We start from the raw sequence: 803 nt of genomic DNA, 5'->3' as shown, positions 1-803 counted from the left end.
CGTCTCAGGCTCTGGAAGGCAAGTGCCAGGTCCTGGGATTCCCCTCGTGTGGCTGGGGCCTCTCTCCAGGGAGGTCTCAGGATTGGAGGCTAACGGGTGTGGACAGGAGGAGGCCTGCCAGGGTCGAGTCAGGCCGAGCTGAGAAGAGCACCCGCTAAATCAAGACCTGAGACGCACACGTGCCTTCCCGCTCCACGCCTCAGCCGAAGTGGGCACCCTCAGGCCTGGCACCTGCTGGGGGCTGCCAAAGGGGCCCTGGGTCTGCTCACACCGCTGTTTCCCGCTGTCTGTGAACTTCCTCCTTCTTCCTCTTCATCTTGCAGAAGCCGTGGAGGCCACAGAAGCAGGCGAAAGTGAACTGGGGCATGCCCTAGGCCAGGCCAGGGGGACACTCACCAGAGAAGATCTGTAGGGAAAGGCCGGGAAGGGAAGGGGTGGGAGAAGGCAGGAAGAGAGAAGCAAGCTGGGGTTAATGTTCCCAGAACCCTCCAGGTCTGGCCGATGGCCACTCCCCGAGGCTGCCCAGGCCCTGCTAGGTCTCTCACACTGGCTGCGGGAGGAGCCATGCCACCAAACAACAGCCTCTTTGAAACCTCGGTGTTTCCTGATCTGTGTGCAGCTGATGTCATTCCTCAAACTGGAGCCCGGCTGAGTCCAGGGCAGGGAAGAGAAAGACAGCCGCTGCCTCCTGTGCTCTCCTCTGGCCTCTCTACCTCGCCTCACCGCTGCACATCTGTGGTTGGGGAACAGGAAGCAAGCTGGCCCGAAATAAGCTCGCTGTGTCACCTCACGGGTGCCGGGGC

The 803-nt window shown here is 61.8% G+C and overlaps 1 protein-coding gene across 1 annotated transcript; it reads right to left on the bottom strand.

The window, feature by feature from the left end:
* Positions 1–265: 265 nt before the first annotated feature.
* BLACAT1 (BLACAT1 overlapping LEMD1 locus) lies at positions 266–367 on the bottom strand. Its single transcript, XM_063113937.1, has one exon. The coding sequence runs from the start codon at positions 365–367 to the stop codon at positions 266–268; it is 102 nt and encodes a 33-aa protein (XP_062970007.1).
* Positions 368–803: the final 436 nt, after the last annotated feature.

The sequence above is a fragment of the Cynocephalus volans genome, chromosome 11 (genome assembly GCF_027409185.1).
Source record: "Cynocephalus volans isolate mCynVol1 chromosome 11, mCynVol1.pri, whole genome shotgun sequence".
NCBI lineage: Eukaryota > Metazoa > Chordata > Mammalia > Dermoptera > Cynocephalidae > Cynocephalus > Cynocephalus volans.
Note: the sequence above shows the minus strand (reverse complement) of the source record. Positions and strands in the feature narration are given on the sequence as shown.

Bases quoted from the DNA above. Each gene is read 5' to 3' on its own strand.
- BLACAT1 (XM_063113937.1), bottom strand. From the start codon at position 367: ATGCCCCAGTTCACTTTCGCCTGCTTCTGTGGCCTCCACGGCTTCTGC.